The sequence below is a fragment of the Eleutherodactylus coqui genome, chromosome 2 (genome assembly GCF_035609145.1).
Source record: "Eleutherodactylus coqui strain aEleCoq1 chromosome 2, aEleCoq1.hap1, whole genome shotgun sequence".
Classification (NCBI taxonomy): domain Eukaryota; kingdom Metazoa; phylum Chordata; class Amphibia; order Anura; family Eleutherodactylidae; genus Eleutherodactylus; species Eleutherodactylus coqui.
The window spans coordinates 299,881,950-299,904,049 of NC_089838.1; the positions used below are offsets into that span (position 1 = coordinate 299,881,950).

The window sequence follows — 22,100 nt, forward strand, 5'->3', positions numbered from 1 at the left end:
AAGAAGAGCAAACATAGGATTTCTTTTGGCTTCATTAGAGGCTGTGAGAAATGGCTGTGTATACCCGTGCCAATATAGGTCATTTGTGGTCACCGGCTGGCTGCATGTACCAACACAATTAGCAGATCAATGTCACACACATTTATGGGGGCAGATGTCACACCATGACAGCCAGCGCTCTACAGTTACTTAATGCTGCATACGATTAAAGGGTTACATTTCATAGGTTTGTAGCAACCTGGACCGATACCTGTCATATGGAGGTGATAGATATGTTACAATGCATTGTCTACCCATGCTATCTCCAAGCCGCATCCCCCTCCACTAGCGCCTATGTATACATGCCTTCTAAATATTAAGAAAAAGCAGGGAAAGGAGAGCTATAGACTGCCAATATATATGTATACATGATATATCAAGCTTTCATATACTCCCACGCACCTCTCATATTTGCAGAATGAAAAAAGTTATAAAAAGTACCTACAAAGATACTTCCACACATCAGAAGTATACATTGTATGGCTGCTTTATTAGAGACACCCATCTACTACGTAGTGTATTAGACCACTTTTGGCCTTCACGACCGCCACACTTCATTGTGGCAACCACCCATAGGTATCAGAGGGTGTGCCAAGAAAGCATTCCCGCACCATTATTCCAAGTCCAAAAGACTGGCAGGAAGGAGTCATTCATTCATACGGCTTGCGCCAAATTCCATTCTCCCATTAGCATGGTGCAACAGAAATCTGGATTCGTCTCACCAGGTGGTGTATTCTAATGGCTCGGTGATACAATCTTTGCATTCTTTTGCCCGTTGGCGGCTTCCGTTTTTCTTAGACACAAAGGCGCTGGTCATCTGCTATAACAGCCTATCCATGCTACAGAACGACAAGTTTTGTGTTCAAACTTGTTAGTTGGAGCACCAGTGTTGTATTTGGCGCAGTTTGCTTGATTGTGCAGCGCCTGTTCGTCAGAACGATTCTTGACATCCTCCTCTGACCCCTTTTTAAGATGTGTACGTCCACTGGATCCCCTTTAACTGAATGTCTGTTCTTGATCACACCATTCTCGGTATACTCCTCTCACTGCTACACGAGAAAAACCCTATAAGGCCGGCAGTGAAATCCCGGCCCCGGCTAGATGACAAAACCTTGTTGGAAGTCGCTCCGATCGCTGGATCTTCCTATCTAATATGGATTCACACTGAAACTGTATAATGTGATTTTATGCCGCACTCCGGGGAGAATTTTTCATACAGGGAAGCTCCAATGGTGAAAGGGCCGGGGTCTAATAAAGGAGTCATTGAGGGTAGGCTCCAAGGACTTCAGCAGCATCCACTGGTTGGCGGTACATAGTAATCTTCCATTCCTCCCATAGAACACAGAGTAACACTGCACTGGGACTTGTACACTCCGGCTGCTGCGGACACATAGTTCTTGGAGTTGTCAGGGAAACTTCCACCGAGAGACATAAAGGCATCTTGTACGGGGCATGACTGATGGCTATTAGGAGCGAGAAACTGCAGGGAAAGACTGAGGAGATGCCAAGGACAGACACAAGGGTGAGAAAGAATACCCGCGCTACCAGCTATCAACACAGTGGGGCACTTTTATTAACAATGTCATCAAAAAGACTTTACAAAGAGTATGAGTGGTTTAATCAAGGTGGCGCGCGGTACATAATTAGCTTGGGGCAACGTTTCACAGCCCATTTCCTTACACCGCGCAGGACTTGTCACGTCTGCCAGTATTTGGTGTCAAAAATAGTGCTAGCCCAGAACGAGCATCGGGCCTCCTTCACACGGGCGACAAAGTCGCATGATTTCCTCGCGTTGCGACAATGCTACACATCGCATGTATGTGAAGTCCATTCTTTCCTATGGGTTCCTTCACATTTGTGATGATTTGTAGCATGCGACATTGCGAGTCAAAAATCTATGCAGCCTTCCTCTCTGTTGCATCGCATGAAAATGCGGTTTTCATGCGGTGCGATGCAACTTTGACAGTGTCAAGGCCCTAATCTAAGCTCTAGCTGCATAAACACAAAATACACATACATCACCTAAGAAGCGCTGTCCGGCTCCGTCCAGTCTTCTCCCTGGTTCCTGGCAGTTGTCTTCAGCATCTCTTCTGGCCTGGGATTAGAAAATCCCCGCCTCCAGGAAGTGCTGCCTCTGATTGGCTGAGGGCCGCTGCTTATTTTTGGGGTAGGGCTTATATTTCAACCCCTACCCCCCCCCCTCGAAAATTCTTGCAAGTGGTGCTACAGAATCATGCAACTTTATAGCACTACTTGCAACTTTGTAGTGCCACAAGATCACGGTATCGCCGCAAGAAACCACAGTGATATTGCACAGACAACTGATGTGATATCGCTGCCATTTTCTCGCATCCATATCGTGTCGCCCATGTGAAGAAGGCCTCGGGGTTTATTCTGATGTTGCAGCTTTTACTGCAAGATTGTGTCAAAATGCAACAGTTTTGCAAAAAACACACAACTTCACTGCAACATCTGAATAAAGCCCTAAACTAGGACACCACGATTACCAGAGCGTAATACTTCTGATATCAGCTGTCTATTGAAAAGCTTCTTCCTGCAGAGAAACCCTGGAGTCCTGCAGCAGTGATGGCACCACAGAGATTGAAAGCTGCCATGGTACCCTAGACTAAAAGTACTGCACCACCTTCAGAAATATGGCGCATACCTCATTATTAAAAAGGGTTTGGGTATTGATGATCTATCCTGAGGATAGGACGTCAGTATCAAATTGGTGACGGTCCGGCACTCGGGAATTCCCACCGATCACTTGTTTGAAGATGCCATGGTGGCATGGTGCCATGGCCTCTTCACTACATATCTAAAACAGCGCCATACACTGTTTGAGCAAAAGTATGTGGATCCCCCTATCAGTAGAATGGATCGTGACTTATTAGCAGGTCACATGTCCTAAACCATGCTACGTAAGATGCAGACCCTCAGAGGTGACAGCAATGGTCTGTGACAGGAGCTGCATGTTAATGGATATGCAAGTTATGCTGCTGCACACAAGCCAACTATCCCAAAACACAATGCATCAGCCTGTCTACAATGGAGCAAGGAGCGTCTTCATTGGACAGTTGAGCAATGGAAGAACGTTTTATGGAGTGACTAATCACACTACTCCATCTTCACACCAGTACCTGGATGTGAAAGATCCTGCGTAGCACCATCTTCCTGACTGTGTTGTGCCAACAGGCAAGTACGGCAGAGGTTCCGTTATGGTCTAGGGATGGTTTACATAGCATGGTCTCGGACCGTTGGTTGTAGTGCCAATAACTATGAACACGGAGGTGACCCTGACATTCTAGACAATAATGTGCTGCTGACAATGTGGTAATACTCTGGGAATGGTCGGCCATACTTCCAACAAGATAACGCGCCTTGTCACACATCCAGCTCTGTTTCACATTGGTTTGAGGGTATGGATGTTCCATGATTGGACTGGCTGCACAGAGCCCCGACCTGAACCTACTGAACATCTCTGAGACGAACTGAAACATCGAGTCAGGAAATACAAACCGTGCCCATTTCCTTTAAGATAATTCACCAGACATTTGCAGGATGACTGGAGGGAAATACCAGCTGAAGTGTATAAGACATTAATAGAAATACTACTTTTTGATTCTTGCTCAGTTGTTCAATTACTTTTGGAAGGACAGTGTACATAGCGGTGTGCATGGTAGAACAGCTCAAAACCATTCACTTGAACATAGCCGTGTGATGAATAAACTGGACATCAATGGCTTGATAAGATGCCGCAGCGCTTACATGAGCGACGTGGCTCCTTCAAACAGCTGATCTGACATTGATGGCCTATCCGGAGGATTGGTCATCAATATCGAAGTTCCAGAAAGCCTTTTTAGGGTGCGCTCACACATTGGCAATTTGCTGTGGATTTTGATTCAGATCTGCAACAGATTCAGTTTGAATTCAATTGAAAGGCTGAAATCTGCTGCAGATCTGCACTAAAATCCACAGCAAATCAGCAATGTGTGAGCGCACCCTTAATGGGAAAAGTGGGATAAGTCTCCCGGCAGTAATATTTACCATATGTACAAGGAAACACAAAACTTTCTTCCCCCTTAAAAAAAACAAAGCCACACACGTTACCTGGACACTGATACAGCTTCCTGGCCTGCGCTATATCTCCAGCACTGAGTCTTGTTCTTTGTCCTATTGACGGCTTTACTCCATTCACTTTATATCTTGGTTCTATTGTGTCCAAGTTAATTCCCCTGTAATTAAACCCAGAAATGAGGATTAAAAACAGATGCATTTATTCCCATCAGCAGCAGGCGCCCTCTACTTCACTTTGGGGCTTGTATAATGAAAAACTCAGGCGCTTCCTAATATATTTTTATGTTTCCTTGTCGCAGATCTTCTTGCGGTCAGTGAATAAAAAACAAAAACTTTCACCGTTCACATTCAGGATGACAAAAACAACTATCGACCAAGCCTTTGCCACCGGTGAAGTTTGTTACAATCAGTCTAGATAAGAGACCTCAACCTCAAGTTTAGGGTGGGAACACATGGTGCGGTCAAACCAATCCCACCCATGGCAGCCAATGGCCATACTAATTACCGGCAAATACAAGCAGTCATTGGCTGTCACTCGTTGACTTGCCTTGGCCACATGATTCCACCCTTGACTACACCACAGATGGTCAACCCTACCACATTACGGGTCCGATCCCGATGCAGAGTCCATACTGCAGTCACACATCACTTCCTTCCATCTGCCTCCTGGTTCTTGTTAAACCACAATGGGGCAGATTTACTAATACTGTCCAAAAGTTAGACAAAGCAAACTTCAGGGACCTTTACACGGGCTGACAGAGCAAGAATCGCTCACTTGTCGGAGTCACTCAGTTTTCAGCTCACCGAAAAACTGAATAACTGTTGGCCCATGTAAACATGCAATAATTCATCTAGGAACGACTGCCTGTTTACTGAGATCGGAGACAGGCGGCCGGAAGAGATCTCTAAAATACCTCACCCCCATTCAATAAGCGATTATGACTATTGTGTGACAGCACAGGAGCTATAATCACGGGACGACTTCACCCGTGTAAAAGTTCCCAAAGACTAGACAGTCCTAAAATGCAGTAGATTTATCACAGTGGCTCTGTGAACGTTAAGACTGTTGAATCTTCAGACTAGCTAATAGTTGGTATAAAGCCAGACTAGATAGCTTAGACTAAATTTGGTGCAATTCTTGGTGCATGATGATGCATTTAGGCCACACCTCTTTTCATGAAGTCACGCCCCTTTACCCCAGAAAGGTCATTAAAGAGTAACTGCACCGAACAAAACTTTTGACATGTCACTCGGACCTGTCAAAAGTTTCTTAAAAAGTGCAATTACTTTTTAAAGGATGGAAAACAACAGCAGTAGCGGACTACGGGGATTTATTTATGGTCTATACCTATGAGGATACCGTAGATAGTCTGCAAAAAACCTATAAACACAAAATGGTAGGAGATTTTTAAAGATTTGATGCATCAAAGCAATAAAAAGCAAAAAAAAAAAAAGTAAATACCCTTCAATAGCTTGATTAAATTAATAAGTGAACAATATTATTAGATTTACCCGCCATGACATCATTTATTATAGACAATCCAAAAACACTCCTCACCTGGAGAAAGTATTGCGAGCGTAGTGCATGATACTATCAAAGTCATACGTTTCTTCTAAATAGTTTACTTCTTCTGGCTCCATTTTCAGGAAGTTATACTCCTGTCCTGAGGAAACAAAACAGTCAGCTAGAAAGATACACAAGACTGTGGCTCCTCTGAGGAGGATAACAACCAATAGGAAACTAGCAGATGATAGGCCCCACCCTTGAGGAGCCTGGCCTCTAAATATCTTTATTACATATGTTTATTGTTTTTTTTTTTTTTACCCCACACTTGTGATTTCCATATGTAATACTGGATACTGCCTAACAGTGCAACCTAATAAGCAGACAGAATAATTTTCTCTAGTACCCGGTTGAATGTTATCACGTATGATGGTAACATGGTCATCTCGGTCCGGTCTTGTATGTTCATGCCAGAATCCTATTACATGACCCAGCTCATGAACAACAATCCCAAATTTATCACAGTTCTTTCCAATGGATATGGCTTGTGGTCCTGCCCCACGTCGGCCCACATACGAGCAGCATCTAGAGAAGCAGATCAAAAATAGTATCTAGAATTACAGAAGAACATATTAGACTTTTTTAGAGTGGAACAGTAGATTTGGTTTGTGGGACATTACCCGCAGGGTCTGTACGTGAAGACGATGTAACTGTCCTCTTCGGTCCTCTCAACAAAGGTGACACAAACATGCTTCTCCCAGTGTCGCATGGCTTGTCTAAATATTGCCTTCTGAGATCCTTCAAATGGGCAACAATACAACAAAAAAGGTTAGAAAACTTGTCCCACAAAATAAAAATTAGCATATAAAAAACCCCAAACACCACATGCACATATAAAAAAAAAAAAGAGATTAAAGCACACTAATAGGAAAAAATGCAAATTTATCCTTTTCTAGGAAAATTTCTTTAGTGCACATTTTTTTTTTCTCAATCAGTGTTGTTTTGAATGGCCATCAGTCTTTTTCCAACAGAGACGCGATCTGTATGGCAGGCAGATGTACATAAATTGGACACAGGTACTGTTTATTGCAACAGGGATAAGCAAAACCAGGATCGGGGAGTTTACTCCCTTCAATTAATAATAGTAAAGAACCATATCTCCCTGCATAAGTAGTCACAGACCACTCCTGTCAGCCAGAGAACGGGCACCATGCCATATACTGGTAACATTGTGTGCTCCTTCAACAGAAGCAGACGCAAGAACCTACAAAGAGTAGCCAGCAACAGGTTGGTTGAATGTAGCTTCTTGCCAGCAATGGGGGCATTGCAGTAGTACACGGAGGATGGGAATCCTACCTCTGGCTGACTAATGAGAAGAAGGGTGTCCTACTAGGACTACTGGGAAAGAGGTTGTGGAACTGGTAGGACTACCGTCTGTGGAGGCTGTTCTGTAATTGAGGTAGTAGGAGGCTACTAAATCAACCAGAAAGTGGAAGGTGGGTGGGGAAATCAGTTTTTACCACCAGAGAGGCAGATGGGGCATTGCAGTAACCATGAAGAGGATCTCCATTCTAATGCCTGTAATGTGAGACAAAACTTCAAGTAATGTGGAAGGTCAGACTCGCTCATTTTTACATTCTTAGTTGTATTTTTTTGAATGCTCCTCAACTACGACGTGGCCATACAGCATATTGTTGCTGGCTCCTAGACTTGGCTCAAGCCTGCATTACTGTGCAATTTTCCTTCATAGCGGTATATGTTACCAATTTCTATGAGGGCCTCTATCATGCCCCTCTCCTGTAACATGTAAAAAGCTCTCCATCATGTTCCCCTCTCCCTTCTTGTAACTTATATAAAAGGTTTCCATCATGTCCCCCTCTCCCGTCACTCCTCCTGTAACATATATAAAGGTTTCCATCATGTCCCTCCCCACTCCCTTCTCTCCTCCTGTAACATATATAAAGGTTTCCACCATGTCCTCCTCTCCCTTATCTCCTCCTGTAACATATATAAAAGGTTTCCATCATGTCCTGCTCTCCCTTCGCTCCTCCTGTAACATATATAAAGGTTTCCATCATGTCCTCCTCTCCCTTCTCTCCTCCTGTAACATATATAAAGGTCTCAATCATGTCCCCCTCTCTCTTCTCTCCCCCTATAACATATATAAAGGTTTCCATCATGTCCTCCCTCTCCCTTCTCTCCTCCTCTAACCTATATAAAAGTTTCCACCTTGTCCCCCCCTCCCTTCTCTCCTCCTGTAACAAATATTAAGGTTTCCATCATGTCCCCCTCTCCCCTCTTCTCTCCTGTAACAAATATAAAGGTTTCCATCATGTCCTCCCTCTCCCTTCTCCCAACTGTAACATATATAAAGGTTTCCATCATGTCCTCCCTCTCCCTTCTCCCAACTGTAACATATATAAAGGTTTCCATCATGTCCCCCTCTCCCTTCTCTCCTCCTGTAACATATATAAAGGTTTCCATCATGTCGTCCTCTCCCTTCTCCCAACTGTAACATACATAAAGGTTTCCATCATGTCTCCCTCTCCCTTCTCCCAACTGTAACATATATAAAAGGTTTCCATCAAGTCCCCCTCTCCCTTCTCTCCTCCTGTAACATACATAAAGGTTTCCATCATGTCCCCGTCTCCCTTCTCTCCTCCTGTAACTTATATAAAAGGTTTCCATCATGTCCCTCCTCTCCCTTCTCCCAACTGTAACATATATTAAGGTTTCCACCATGTCCTCCTCTCCTCCTGTAACATATATATATATATATATATATATATATATATATAGGTTTCCATCATGTCCTCCATCTCCCTTCTCTCCTCCTGTAACATATATAAAGGTTTCCAACATGTCCTCCCTCTCCCTTCTTTCCTCCTGTAACATATATAAAGGTTTCCATCAGGTCCCCCTCTCCGTTCTCTCAACTGTAACATACATAAAGGTTTCCATCATGTCCTCCTCTCCCTTCTCTCCTCCTGTAACTTATATAAAAGGTTTCCATCATGTCTCCCCTCTCCCTTCTCCCAACTGTAACATATATTAAGGTTTCCTTCATGCCCTCCTTTCCCTTCTCTCCTCCTGTAACATATATAAAAGGCTTCCATCATGTCCTCCCTCTCCCTTCTCTCCTCCTGTAACATATATAAAGGTTTCCATCATGTCCCCCTCTCCCTTCTCTCCTCCTGTAACATATATAAAAGGTTTCCATCATGTCCCCCTCTCCCTTCTCTCCTCCTGTAAAATGTATAAAGGTTTCGATCATGTCCCCCTCTCCCTTCTCCCAACTGTAACATACATAAAGGTTTCCATCATGTCCCCCTCTCCCTTCTCTCCTCCTGTAACTTATATAAAAAGGTTTCCATCATGTCCCTCCTCTCCCTTCTCCCAACTGTAACATATATTAAGGTTTCCATCATGTCCTCCTCTCCTCCTGTAACATATATATAGGTTTCCATCATGTCCTCCCTCTCCCTTCTCTCCTCCTGTAACATATATAAACGGCTTCCATCATGTCCCCCTCTCTCTTCTCCCAACTGTAACATATATAAAGGTTTCCATCATGTCCTCCTCTCCCTTCTCTCCTCCTGTAACATATATACAGGTTTCCATCATGTCCTCCCTCTCCCTTCTCTCCTCCTGTAACATATATAAAGGTTTCCACCATGTCCTCCCCTCCCTTCTCTCCTCCTGTAACTTATATAAAAGGTTTCCATCATGTCTCCCCTCTCCCTTCTCTCCTCCTGTAACATATATAAAGGTTTCCATCATGTCCTCCCTCTACCTTCTCTCCTCCTGTAACATATATAAAGGTTTCCATCATGTCCTCCCTCTCCCTTCTCTCCTCCTATAACATATATAAACGTTTCCACCATGTCCCTCCTCTCCCTTCTCTCCTCCTGTAACATATATAAAAGGCATCCATCATGTCCTCTTCTCCCTTCTCTCCTCCTTTAACATATATAAAGGTTTCCATCATGTCCTCCTCTCCCTTCTCCCCTCCTGTAACATATATAAAGGTTTCCATCGTGTCCCTCCTCTCCTCCTGTAACATATATAAAGGTTTTCATCATTACCCCCCTCTTCTCCTGTAACATATATAAAGGTCTCCATCCTGTACCTCCCCTCCCTTCTCTCCTTCTATACCATTTATAAAGGTTTCCATCATGTCCTGCTTTCCATTCTCTCCTCCTGTAACATGTATAAAGGTTTCCATCATGTTCCGCTCTCCCTTCTCTCCTCCTGTAACATGTATAAAGGTTTCCATCATGTCGCCCCTCTCCCTTCTCTCCTCCTGTAACATGTATAAAAGGTTTCCATCATCTCGCCCCTTTCCCTTCTCTCCTCCTGTAACATGTATAAAGGTTTCCATCATGTCCTCCTCTCCCTTCTCTCCTTCTATAACATTTATAAAGGTTTCCATCATGTCCTGCTTTCCATTCTCTCCTCCTGTAACATGTATAAAGGTTTCCATCATGTTCCGCTCTCCCTTCTCTCCTCCTGTAACATGTATAAAGGTTTCCATCATGTCGCCCCTCTCCCTTCTCTCCTCCTGTAACATGTATAAAAGGTTTCCATCATCTCGCCCCTTTCCCTTCTCTCCTCCTGTAACATGTATAAAGGTTTCCATCATGTCCTCCTCTCCCTTCTCTCCTCCTGTAACATATATAAAGGTTTCCATCATGTCCTCCTCTCCCTTCTCTCCTCCTGTAACATATATAAAGGTTTCCATCATGTCCCACTCTCCCTTCTCTCCTCCTGTAACATATATAAAGGTTTCCATCATGTCCTTCTCTCCCTTCTCTCCTCCTGTAACATGTATAAAGGTTTCCATCATGTTGCCCCTCTCCCTTCTCTCCTCCTGTAACATATATAAAGGTTTCCATCATGTCCCGCTCTCCCTTCTCTCCTCCTGTAACATGTATAAAGGTTTCCATCATGTCCCTCCTCTCCCTTCTCTCCTCCTGTAACATGTATAAAGGTTTCCATCATGTCCTCCTCTCCCTTCTCTCCTCCTTTAACATATATAAAGATTTCCATCATGTCCTTCTCTCCCTTCACCCCTCCTGTAACATATATAAAGGTTTCCATCATGTCCTTCTCGCTCTTTTCTCCTCCTGTAACATATATAAAGGTTTCCATCATGCCCTCCTCTCCCTTCACCCCTCCTGTAACATATATAAAGGTTTCCATCATGTCCCTCCTCTCCCTTCACCCCTCCTGTAACATATATAAAGGTTTCCATCATGTCCTCCTCTCTCTTTTCTCCTCCTGTAACATATATAAAGGTTTTCATCATGTCCTCCCTCTTCCTTCTCTCTTCCTGTAACATATATAAAGGTTTCCATCATGTCCTCCTCTCTCTTTTCTCCTCCTGTAACATATATAAAGGTTTCCATCATGTCCCCCTCTCCCTTCTCCCCTCCTGTAACATACAGTATATAAAAGTTGCCATCAAACAGAATTCTTTCATCCAGTCTTAGACGACAACTGCAAAAGCTCTTCTTTGTATAAATATGGCTCCATCTCCCGTACAACTTCTACTCCTGTTGTGTTTTTACCCCTTGATGGCTGGTTTAATTACTTTATTCTTATACATCTAAATGACTTGAAGACTCACCAGTGAAGTTCCCATTCACGACAAAGGGAATAATGCCATGTGGCCATACTCGTTCCGGCCGAGAGGTAGCAGCTCGCCTGCCACGAGACACCCGTCTGTCTGTCCGTGCACGTCTGCCTTTCCTTGGCGATGAACTATTCCTTGCAGGAGGAGACACTGGAGAAAGAAGGATGACACCAAATATTAGACATGTAAAGACAGCTATAAAACAACACAAAAGTACATAGGTTAAAAGGCAATACACTATAGAGAAATGAACTCCAAATTCTGGCTCTCCAAGTGTAAAACTAAAATGGTGTGCATGCTCCGATAGCCAAATTCGGTCAGGGCTTGCTGGGAGTTGTAGTTTTGCAACAACTGGAGAGACCCATGTTTGAGAACAATGCTGTAAGGCCATAATAGTCCCGGTCCCAGGGAACAGCATTGTATTTAGAAGAGTCTATAGTTTCAGACCACCGCCGATTTCCAAAATGAAGGATCTCTTTAGAGTTCATAGCCCTTTGAAACCGCACATAGATGTCTGTTCCTGGACATGTGACACAGAAAGGTCCATTCATATCATTGCAGAAACCCAAATCTCTGAGCAGTGCTAATGTTCGTTATATGGAGCTCATTTAGTGGTGGCCCCACTCATATTTCACCAATGACATCGATAACATATCAAAAGGATTATTGGGACCAAACTTCCCCTTTAAAAGAAGGAAGTCTCATTATTTCCAAATTTACACATTCCTGGAGTAGCCCTTTAAAGGGAATGCATCATCTATATAGTGAAAAGTTTTCTAATCTGTTTTTATTTTCCGATTGCAGCTTTTTGTTTTTTTTATTCTATTGTCTGTACATGACTATGGGGGCGGCCATCTTGCCAAAGCTATATTTAACTGCATTTAGGGATATGCTTTACAGCAGCCTCATGTGCCATTCACACAATGGATGGGAGCTGACCTATTGACTTCTATGGGAGAGTGTGGTGTAAAGGTTAGTATGCAGGAAAGGGGAAGAGGTAAGCTGTTTCATCACCTATTGTGATAGATGGATTCTGTGTGACCTATATATAGGTGTTTACATTTCATTGTAATCCTGTCTGGCATGATGAGATGACTGCTGAAAGGTTCTCAGAACAGGAAGTGTCAGACTATTATTAGACTTAATGGTCGGTGTGAAAAACGGCAGGATTTTAGGAGTTTTTAAAAATATAGATCGTGACTGGCACAAAAAAGTAAAAATAAAAAATTCTTAAAAAGCATATATATAACATAAAAACTTGATTAATACAAACAGGCCATTTTCTGATGACGCATTTCCTTTAAAGAGTAACTGCACATTTTACATACTTTTGACATGCCAACAGTTTTGATCAGTGGAGGTCCCACTGCCAAGACCCCTGCTGATAGCTGGACCAAGGAGGCTGCATTGCTAACCTGAGCGCTGTGTCCCTTTGGCTTTCTTTGCTGCCCCTCGGTTCCTCTGGGCAGTTAAAAATGGATGCATAGAGGTCAATTTTCAACTGCCAAGAGGAACCGGCAAGCATCAAAGATAGCCTAAGGGGCACAACACTCCGGCGGGCACTGCCACCTGCTTGTTTCAGCAATCAGTGGTGATATTAGCAGCGGGATCCCATTGATCAATACTTCTTGACATCTTATTCTGACATGTCAAAAGTTTGTAAAACGTGCAGTTACTCTTAATAACTCTATATATATATATATCTGTGCAGCGCCGGATGGGTCACACTGAGCCCAGCGGCACCCCAAGTGCTGAGTGTATACAAATCCTCCAACTCAGATGTAAACCGTATTACATACAGTACGGTGTAGGGCCGAGTGTCCATGGGCGATTTGTCCTAGCGTGATCCGCGGCACGCATGACACGCTTTCTATAGGATAACTATGGAAAGCACAGCCCAAAGTACATGAGCGGAACACCGCGATTTCTAGGCGCGAGTAAAAAATCGCGACGTGCCGCGATTCTCCGCGATGAACCCATCATTAAGATAGGTACATCGCAAGAAAGTCGCAGTGACATTAGTGCTCCCCCGCGGCAGAATATCGCTCTTGATATTCCGTCCTGTCCGTGGACACTCAGCCTAAAAGTTTTAGGCAGGCGTGGAAAAAATGCTGCAAAGTAATAAATCTACAAAAATAGATGATGTGTTAATAAAATTATAGTCAGGTGTGTAATTATCCAATTATCCCAAACAGGTGATACTGATCATCATTTTCATATGTAGGCTGAAACAGTCAGTCATTAACTGAAACTGAAACAGCTGTGTAGGAGGCTTAAAACTGGGTGAGGAAAAGCCAAACTCTGCTACAAAAGGTGAGGTTGTGGAAGACAGTTTCATGTCCCAGGTCATACACCATGGCAAGACTGAGCACAGCAACAGGGTAGTTATTCTGCATCAGCAAGGTCTCTCCCAGGCTAAGATTTCACAGCAGGCTGGGGTTTCAAGATCTGCTGTTCAGGTTCTTCTTAAGAAGCACAAAGAAACTGGCAAAGTTGAGGACTGAAGACGCAGCGGTCGGCCAGGGAAACTTAGAAGAAACCAACGGGATCGTTTTTGCAAATTGAGTTGGGGATTTGGTCAGGATTAGTGGTGTCCTCAAGGCTGTGAAATATAGACAGATAACTATCCATCATGCAATACCATCAGGGAGGCGTGCGATTGGCTCCAAATTTATTTGGCAGCAGGACCAACGGACCCCAAATGTACAGCCAATGATCTATCCTCAGTGTATAGAAGAACATGGAGGTGATGGTATAGCCCCACAAAGCCTTAATCTCAATATCTGTCTAGGGTTACATGAAGACATAGAAGGATTTGAGCAAGACTACATTCACAGATCTGAGCTTAGTTCTCCAAGATGTCTGGAACAACAAAGTACCTTCAAAAACTGTGTGCAAGTGTCCCTAGAAGAACTGATGCCGTTTTGACGGTAAAGGGCGATCACACCAAAAATTGATGCGATATACATTTCTCGTTTGTTAACCCTTCTATTTCTGAAAGCTTTCTTACTGACCCAGTTCCAACGTACAGGAATATTTGTCCCTTCGAAAAGGTGCAAATACCAATCATCACAAGCCAAGGTGGCGCCGGCGAGCACCTGGGACAACTCTGACAGGACGGATATGAAATCGTCGTCACTCATGTTTATGCTGATGAAGCAAACGGCGGACAATGTTTGTGCGCTCCCGTCATCCTGCCTTGACCTCGCTTATCAGGACAGGATTTGTGGTGACAGGACACCCTGTCCGAGGTACACGGTCCTCGCGGCACTTCTGTACACAGCGGATAAGGGCTGACGGGGTTTTATCTCTCCTCCATAGAGGCAGCACACTTTGTGAGCTGCGGCCAGAATTTGGGCCATTACCTCACTAGGATTTAACGAACTTATGGGGCGAATTCTTTAGGAAAATTCTTGTGCGCTTCTCAGGCGTGCGGGCGACTTAAAGCGTATAATGCAGACAACCTGCCATCTGTTTCGCTCCCGGCAAAAAACACAAACTACGTCATAATATAAGTCCGAGATGACTCCGCAGTTACAAGAGGACCGACGAGAATAATAATAAGCTTCGCGTGATCACATGACCATCTGGACAAAAAGTGACAATTCTCTACGACTTTCTTACCCCGTATACCTTTTGGCTCATGTATGCGAGTAGGTTATAAGGATCGGCTGATTCTGTACTGGAGCAATCCTTGAAGGCCACATACAAAAAAAAAAAAAAAAAGTCTTAACCCCTTACTGACCAAGCTGTTTTTTTTGTTTTTCCATTTTCGTTCTTTCATCCCCCCCTTTTAAAAAAATCGTAACTCCTTTATTTATCCATCGACGCCGCTGTCTGAGGGCTTGTTTTTGGGGGGGTTGAGTTGTCTTTTTCAAATAGTACCATTTAATGTACCATATAATATTCTGAAAAAGTCAAAAAAATTCTAAGTGGATAGAAAAAAAGAAAAAGAAAGGAAATTCGCCATCTTTGGGTGCGTCTTGTTTCTACGGCGCAGAAAATGCAACAAAAATGACCTGATAACTTTATTCTATGGGTCAGTATGATTGCTACGATACCAAACTTCAATACTTTTTTTTTTTTGTTAGTTTTTTTTGCTGTACTACTTTTAATTTTTTTCAAAGATACTTAGTTTTTAAAAACATTTTCTGCCGCCGTCTTATGCGCGCAACCGTTGTGTGAAGGCTCATTTTTTGCTGCACATCCTGTAGTTTGCGTTGGTACCATTTTGGAATGCATATGACTTTTTGATCGCTTTTTATTGCATTTTTTCTTGGAGACAGGGTGACCGTGTTTCTGGCATTATTTTTTTTTATGACGACGTTCACCGTGCGGGGTAAATAATGCGTTACTTTGACAGATCGGACTTTTACGGACAATCACAGCCATTACCCACTGAGTAAGGAGTGCATATAGATGCATCCTCTGTGATGCATTTATATTAGTGTAGGGACCCACTACAACACAGGGAACCGTGAAGTGGTTAGTGGGCTCATGTATCTTGGCCAACATCCAACCAATGCCTTGCATTTATTATCTATCATTCACATGCAGTGTGGCATTAAGACTCCAGGGGGAGCCCAGGGTGGCAGTACCAATGTGGTTCACTGATGGAAGTGCAGGGCAACCTGCCGAATTATCATGGCGTCATTAATAGGTTGCTGCTCTGCATGGTGAACTACATATATCAGAATGGTCTGGCACCCTGTATCCACTATGTGTGGGAGTATACACCAAGCATCCACCCCCCTCATTATCAGGAGGCAGTGTGAGTGGCTGTCTTATCGGTGTCCTGCACAGGTGTAATTCGCTCCCTCATTTGGTAGTCAGCTACCTGCATGGTGAGAGGAGGATGCATCTATATGCACTCCTTACTCAGTGGGAAATGGCAGTTTTCTGTGATTGTTTTTAATTTTTTTATATTTCCCCTTCTGTGATGGACTTTTACGGACACACCGATTCCAAATACAGATAGTCCCCTACTTGCGAACATTCGACTTATGAATTTCGCAAGATACGAACAATCTGTCCTGCACAGTATGATGTAATGCTATGGCATTACATCATACTGTGCAGGGACCGGTCAGGCTTCTATCAAGCCTGATAGAAGCCTGTCCGGTCAGATCGCGGTTGCCAGGCAGCCGGGGGCCTTCTGAAAGGCCCTAGGGCTGTCTATGCAGAGCGCCTATCAAGCCGTGCGCTTGATGGGCACTCTGCATAGGCAGCCCTGGGGCCTTTCAGGAGGTCCCCGGCTGCCTAGCAACCACATAGCGTCCCGCGATCTCATCATGGGACGCGGTACGGGCCCCCTGAACGTCGGGTGCCAGCTGTTTCTTACAGCGGGCACCTGGCGGCAGCAGTTCCGACGAGCCGCGCCGCTCATCAGAACTGTTAACACTCTAAATACCGCTGTCAGAGCGGTATTTAAAGTGTTAACAGTTCTGACAAGCGGCGCGGCTCGTCGGAACTGCTGCCGCCGGGTGCCCGCTGTAAGAACAGCCGGCACCCGACGTTGTATGGAGCGGGATCCACCCACGATCCAGCTCCATACTACCATTTGTTCGACTTGCGAACAAAACGGACTTGCGAACAGGCTCCTGGAACGGAACCTGTTCGCAAGTCGGGGAGCACCTGTATGTATTTTTGTATTATATATAATTTATTTTATTATTTTGTTTAATTTGTAAACTTTATTGATCTTTCTTTACTTTATTTTTTAGCCCCCAGAGGGGACAACAACTTGCAATGCTTTGATCACGCCTACAGTATGATGTAATATGCCATACATATAGCATTACATCATACTGTTATCGGTCAGGCAATCTATCAAGCCACCCCACAGATCAGGGATAACTTACAACTGTGGAACAACCCATTTAAAGGCACTACAATGAGGCTTTCAATGCTATAAGTTTTGCAGTCTTATAGGCACTACTAGGAGTCTGACTCCCTACGCGGTGCTGTTCTATAACCCAATTCTTGCTTTTATCATCTTACTGGACCAAAGTTTAGCAAACTTCTTCCTTTTATTTATATACTGACCCTTGAGTCCATGTACGAAAAGCAGCCCCTTGCTAGATCTCTCTGGCTCACAGTTCTTGGAAAATCCTTAAACATTGTAATTTTTTGTCTTCTCTCTTGTCGGCGCCACTTGAGGATACCTCGCGTTTGTGCTGATTTTGCAAACTACAAATTGCTGCCTGTCAGCTATATTCTATCCCGAAGAGCCACACTTCAGTGATAATCCCCTGTGTAGTTTGGCTCGCCAAGTACTCTTTATAGGCTTACGCAGACCACTTTAAAGCGAGCCTTCTCCCTTCTCCTTAAACTACGCAGCCCACAGCTCACCAGGTGCCGAGGAGCTACAGATCCCAGCATGTTCTGTGGGGCGGCGTGAAACGCGTCGTGCCTTCCCAGTCCCTGGATCACAAACTCCTCTTCATTCTTTCATAACATGCAATGTTTCTTCTCCTTCCAAGAGGGAGCCTCCTACTGTGGAAGGTCAATTAGCAGAACTGTTGACTTCCCATTATGAGAACTGCTGACCCCGCAGCTTGACGGCAGAAATTAATACAAGATTTTTATATTTTTTGAGACTGAAAACATCATCATGTCCACAATCAGCAACACTCCCCTGCCAGAATGGCTGCTTTAATAGATTTTCATAGAACGTCAATAAAAACCATCACTTACACATCACTTGTGATAACAGTAACTAACCCAAGTATGTACGGCTATATCCATATAGAACGGACCTGGAAACAAATATGTCATCTGATTCATCCATACACCAAAAAGGAACAATAAATTAGCATTGTTCTGCAGCTCCATACCCCCCACCTCCCCAATGCCCTACTGCATGCCCCTAAAAACAAAGAGCCTTGCAGAGAACTCAAGACTTAACCTTGTCCTGATCGCTTCCCAATTTCAGCTGGCAGGGCTTCTTATTTGTCAACTATTGCAGTCCAGACACAAGATTATAAGAAGGAGAAGTGGAAATGGCCGATATCCTGAGACACAAATGTTTTAATCTACTTCTCAGTTTTGATGGTAATGCAAAACAGAATAGGATCAAAGAAAGTGAGGAGAGTAAGAAGAAAGCGCTGGGATTTTTTTAAATGTTCTCTTCGATATTCCTTTAAGAGACTAAGTTTAGTATGAAGAATACTACAGACCCTAAATAGGAAGGAGGCTGCTACAGTGCGTGGCACCAAAGGGGTTGTTTGATTACCGGACAACTCCTTTTGTAAAGCACTGCCAGCATTAAAATAACAAGCTAACATATACTTATCCCACCCGCGGCCGCTGGGATCCGCCACGGCAGCTCGCCGCGGTCACAATGATTGTTGTGACAGATGAGGTCACTGGAAATCACCTGACTGCTGCAGTGTCATCGCTCATTCTCCTAGCGTCAGCACTCACATTCTGAGTAGTTTTGCCTACTGGAGTCTCACTTTTCTGTTTCCCTTAGACAGCAATGGCGCTGGAACTAGTTGTCTGATGTTCTACCTATCTGTGCTAAGAAATGACGAGCTGTGTGTGCAGACAGGTAAGCTGAAGCCCCAGCATTGTTTTCGGCTGCAATTTGCATAACTGTGCAGTGCCTGTTCATCAGAATGATTCCTGACATCCACCTATGACCCCTTTTACGGGAAGTGGTTTCTGTCCACAAGATCCTCTTTCGTTGGAGGTTTTTCCTCCATTACACCATTCTCTTTATACTCTCCACCCAGCTGTATGAGAAACCCCACGTGGTTGGCAGTAAAATCCTGGCACCGTCTAGTCTAGCACCAATGACAAAGTATTGTTGGAAGTAGCTGAGATCGCTGGATTTTCCCAGCTAATGTGGATTCTTCCCACTGATGGTCATCCATGGAAAGCCTGTCACGTGATTTTATGCTGTCGAGTATACAAAAAGTGCCTCAGGGTGTACACTGGTCTTATTAACAATAATTAACACCAAAATTACCCAGTGTGCAAGAAACACCCTGGTTGAGGACCCCAATTAAAATCTGACTTTTATTGAACTAAATTAAAATATTGACCCTTGCCAATCCACTGTCTGACCTCTAAAGACATTATGATTTAAGGCTGTACAGCTCCGATGTTGGAAGACATCCATCGGGGTTCTCTTACTGTATATTGACAGCCTCTCTGCTATCGAAGCCTATCCAATGTGTCACCTCATGCAGTACTGGCTTTAGCCAGCAGATAGCGCTGTTGTATAATGGCAGAAAAAGAGTAAGCCCCCTAGGGCTTTTGGATTGGAAAGGTTTAAGAGGCGTAGGAATGTAAGATTACAACCCCCTGCCTAGCAAACCCCTCCCAACATATTTCACCAACACAGTGGCGTCCTCAGGGGTCTGGGGTTACTAGGCTGTTTGTACTTTTAAAATTCCTACGCCTCTTAGTATTTTAGTTTAATCCAACAGCGTTAAAGGGGTGAGGGGGAAGTGGGCGAGGGGTATGGATGGGGATTCTCGCCCTTTGGGCAATTTTGGTGTTAATTAGTGATATTATTCTGCGCTCTGGGGGCAAAGCTCTAATATCCATACAGGGAAACTTTAATCATAAAAAAACTGTAAAAAACAGTGGCCATTCAGTTTAAATTCCCTAAATTTGCATTGTTTACATGCGGTTTGACTGTGCTGACTTCATGGTGGTCTGTATTATCAATTTACAGTTAATTGGTTCCTTAGTGGAAGTACAAGTGTGTAGATCTGACAGCTCCTTAACATAACCCCTTAATGAGATCTATTCTCATTAGGTTATGATCTGTATCTGGAGTGGATCCCGCTCTATATTAACCCTGCACATGCAGGGTGTAAATGTAAAGGTTAAAAGAGAACATGTCCTCGGGTTCAGGCCTCCAGTACTGTTAGATCTACGCAGTGCCTCCATGGAAGTATTATTCTGAATTGCTGTGGTGCTTCAGAACCCTTGAAGTTTGCCGGTTTGACTCGGGAACAGAACTCTCGAGTCAGAGGTGGGCCGCGCTGGCCTTTCCCCGCCCACATGTTGACTGACAGCTTCTCGCCATGCTTGTGTATAGGGAGAGAAAACTGTCAATCAACATGCAGGCCGGGAGAAGCCAGGGCGGCCCACCTCTGACTCAAGAGTTCTATTCCAGAGTCAAACTTCTACAAGTGTTTATTCTGAAATACCGCAGCGTTTCAGACCACCACCTACATGGGGGCGCTGTACAGATCTGTCCCAGGTTCATACCGCTCATCGGTTGGATAACATGAACCTGGGGACAACTTCCCTTTAAGAGATTCCATTCAGTTTACCAACAATATAAACCTCAGCGCCCCTGAATAACAGCAGCATCTACTCTATAGGATCGTGGGAAGTAAACTCAATACGACCAGACAGAAATCTCTACTGTCCAGACGAGACGCCATCATCCCTAATGCCGCAGCTAAGCAACCAGTCGGTATACATCAGGCAGGCCGCCGCTGTCTTGTTTACATTCTGTTCCCTCGTATTCACACAGAATAAAATCCCGTTCTCTTTTATATGTAGACGAAGAAACATAAATATCCACCGGCCTGACATCCTCCGGGGCATTCAGGGATTTCATAGCCGAAAACGGAGCCCAAGAAGGAACTGGGCGTATAGTACAACTGGGCGATCGTTTAGCTTTAGATGAAAAAGCGCATAATAAAACAGTGAATGATGTGTTACCCGCCTCGCCCGCTTCCTACCGACAACCATATTGTATTGCAACCGGACACCACCTCTGCTCCGGCCGTGACGGGCATCTGCCGCGGCTTTGTTGGATCAGTCCCTGGCTTTCCTTCTTTGTTGGCATGGTTGTGCCTATCGGCACTCAAAGAGACGAGACCCAATACTTTCATGCACTATATTGTGTGCCGATTAAAGGTCCTTTTAGACGGGCCGAGTTCTTGGTCCAATCAAAACGCGTCGATCAGCGCTAGTTTAAGTTCCCTTCACAAAGACCAAGAATCGGCTTAGGGGGAGGCGAATGATCGTAATTCTGATCATTTGCCCCAACAGGCTGGTTGTACATCTCCCCGTTCACATGTGAAGGTGTATGGCTGATCAGAATGCTTTTTTATGCTGGCTGAAGCCGAATTATCAGCCAACAACCATTCGTTCATTCTACGGCTTGACTGTCAGATGAAGAAGCGCTTGGAAAAAGATCCAATTATCCAAACATTTCAATTCGCAGTCATTGTTACAAGGCTTGTATAAAGAGTCTACCATTGACTTGCAGAATGCTGCCTTCCAACAGGTGGCGCTGCAGGAGATATGGTTCTATTTCCCTTATTTGCATATTACCCAGAGGAGTGTGAATGGCCTTATAAGTCTCCTAACTCACCTTCTAGGTGCTCTCCCTAAGGAGAAAAGATAGCGTTCCTGAAAAATATCCGGGATAGATATCGGCCTGTGTAAACAGAGCATTAGCTACAATCCTTTCTATGACTATTGTTTCTGGGTATTTTGACTAGGTTTTAACTCCAGATTGTAATTCTGAGTCTGACCTTCGTCCTGGATATAGTTCATAGTTCTACTCCCATCTCCTGACAACACTCGGCCTTATCTTTTGGCTTAACACATCCTGACTGCTTTCTCCTGCTGACGACCCTTGACCTTGTTCCTGACTACGCTATGGCTCCATCAGCTTTAAAGGGAACCTGTCACCTCCCTACAGCAACATAAACTAAGTTATGTTGCTATTAGGAGAGGTGATGGGGTGTCGGGTAATACATTTTTATACTTGCCCAATCTCCTGATCCCTTGCTGTCTCCCACTGAAGTCCACGTTCCGTATGGAAAGCTGACTCTTCAGATTGCACTTTCCCATACAAGCGTGCAC

At 44.2% G+C, this 22,100-nt stretch overlaps 1 protein-coding gene across 1 annotated transcript in view; it reads right to left on the minus strand.

Annotated features, from left to right (window-relative positions):
* BMP1 (bone morphogenetic protein 1) overlaps window positions 1–22,100 on the minus strand; it is a 115,988-nt gene that overhangs the window by 42,668 nt on the left and 51,220 nt on the right. The window contains exons 3-7 of the mRNA XM_066593465.1: window positions 11,250–11,405; window positions 6,301–6,418; window positions 6,027–6,205; window positions 5,675–5,780; window positions 4,150–4,274 (exon numbers count right to left, since the gene is read on the minus strand). Coding sequence (XP_066449562.1) covers window positions 4,150–4,274; window positions 5,675–5,780; window positions 6,027–6,205; window positions 6,301–6,418; window positions 11,250–11,405 — 684 coding nt within the window. The remainder of the gene's footprint in view (window positions 1–4,149; window positions 4,275–5,674; window positions 5,781–6,026; window positions 6,206–6,300; window positions 6,419–11,249; window positions 11,406–22,100) is intronic.